At 49.0% G+C, this 2148-nt stretch overlaps 1 protein-coding gene across 1 annotated transcript; it reads left to right on the plus strand.

Annotated features, from left to right (window-relative positions):
- The first annotated feature begins 340 nt into the window (after positions 1–340).
- On the plus strand, positions 341–1701 carry LOC124657338 (xyloglucan endotransglucosylase protein 7-like). The gene is made up of 4 exons (XM_047195912.1): positions 341–515; positions 595–695; positions 971–1170; positions 1260–1701. The coding sequence occupies exons 1-4, from the start codon at positions 341–343 to the stop codon at positions 1699–1701; spliced, it is 918 nt and encodes a 305-aa protein (XP_047051868.1).
- The last annotated feature ends 447 nt before the right edge of the window (positions 1702–2148 follow it).

The raw sequence follows: 2148 nt of genomic DNA on the forward strand, positions 1-2148 counted from the left end.
CATTGACCAAGTGACACATATGCATGCCGGAGGTGATGGCAAGCACTATAGTAGCAGTAGTCGCCGCGCGCCTGCTGGTCTGTCGACATTGTTCATGGGGAGCACTACTAATCCTTTGGCAAGAACCATTCCTTAATTAAACTAACGGGAAGATTCTATTAGTCAAATCATTCATCGACGTCGAACAAGCTGGCCTACATGCGTACCAAAAACTCCCGAATCCAACCTGAAAAGAAAAATCAGTTCTCATCATCTTATATAAGCTAGTCGTGCCCTCTGAATTCCATACCAATTCGTCTCACACATACTGATCAATTCAACACGCAAGGGAGAAAAGGAAATGGCGATCTCGTCGAGGGTTCTCCTCGCCGCCGTCGCCTTTCTGGCCGTACTGGAGCTCGGGCTCGTCTCGGCGAACTTCAAGGACCAGTGTAACATCACGTGGGGGCCGCAGAACGCCGAGTTTACGGAGGGAGGGGAACACCTCAAGCTCTCCCTCGTCAACAAGTCTTCAGGTAACAGATCGTACATCTGATTAGTGCTCCTTGACTAGTTGTACATGGGGGTTTCTGAATTTCCATCACCGTCGATCAGGTTCTATGGTGACGACCTTGAAGTCCTTCATCTATGGCAGCGTCTCCACCAGGATCATGCTGGTCAAGGGCAATTCGGCTGGCACCGTCACCACCTACTACGTACGTGGGCCCAACTACTAAGCTACTCCTTTTTTGCCATGCCAATTTAATCAGTTTTTTTTTGAATCCTGCATGTGTGTCAAGGTTTTAATTAAACAGCAAGCTATTGGCTATAGCGGCAGCCTGCAAATAACGCTATAGCGAGGCTATATCTTTTAGCGGACTAATGCACTTAGCCGTACCTTTTTAAAGGATCATGATATATATGCATATGCTATTAATCTCATGACATACATAGACGCTTAATCGATGGTGAAATTACTATGGACATACAGACGTCGTCGACTGGCAACTTTAGTCTTCATGACGAGATCGACTTCGAGTTCCTGGGCAACTCATCCGGCGACCCCTACACCCTCCACACCAATGTGTTCGCCGACGGCGTGGGCGCCCGGGAGATTCAGTTCAAACCCTGGTTCGACCCCACCGCCGACTACCACAACTACACCATCTTCTGGAACCCCTGCATGATCGTGTAAGTCTACGTTTCTACATCTGTGATTCGTCCGATCATGGAACGACAGTTGAGATTAATCGATCGTCTTCCTCGGTGCGTCTGCGCAGGTGGTACGTAGACAGCTTCCCCATCCGCGTCTTCCGCAACTACACGGGTCTGCCGTTCCCGACGAGGCGGCCGATGTTCGCCTACTCCAGCATCTGGAACGCGGACGACTGGGCCACGCAGGGCGGCGCGGTGAAGGCGGACTGGACGCAGGCCCCCTTCTCCGCCGAGTACCGCGACCTCGACCTCCAGACCTGCGAGTGCGCCGCCGGCGCCTCCGACGACGCATGCGCCGACAGCTGCGCGTCGTCCAAGTACGCCGTCGAGCCACGGTGCGAGCTCACCGACAAGGAGAAGCGCCAGATGAAGGCCCTGCAGCTGGGATACACCATCTACAACTACTGCGACAAAGCAAGGACAAACGTCGCCAAGGATCCCGCTACCGCCGACCCCGTACCGCCCGAGTGCGACTTGGACGACAAACAGGACCAGGGCCAGTACTGATGATCAAGTACCTCCCATTATCATCATCTTTCTATTTTTGTTTGATATCTGGGAGGCGTCGCTTCGACTCTCCATGTTTATTTTTTATTTTTTGTGGACCGATTAATTGTTTCTTTTCAAGACAATTCTTTTTGGCCTGATCGAGTTGATGTATATGGTTGCAATATATATACATTTTAAAGAGGACTAGTTCAATTCCCGTGCGTTTCCATGGTTCCTGAAATTTATGTTTTTATCGGGCATGTCAACAATACACATAAAAGTTCACATGTATAAGAGAAGATAGCAACAAAGCTATAATTCAACATATGTATAAAATGCAACATCCCAACATCTCTTTTTGAGTAAGATTTTACTTCTCTCCTATCCTACAGATAACCCAACAATGATGTATAGTTGACTCAGATTTTACTTGCTCGTATCTTAGAGATGTCTTCTCAAATAACA

Source organism: Lolium rigidum, chromosome 1, assembly GCF_022539505.1.
Source record: "Lolium rigidum isolate FL_2022 chromosome 1, APGP_CSIRO_Lrig_0.1, whole genome shotgun sequence".
Classification (NCBI taxonomy): domain Eukaryota; kingdom Viridiplantae; phylum Streptophyta; class Magnoliopsida; order Poales; family Poaceae; genus Lolium; species Lolium rigidum.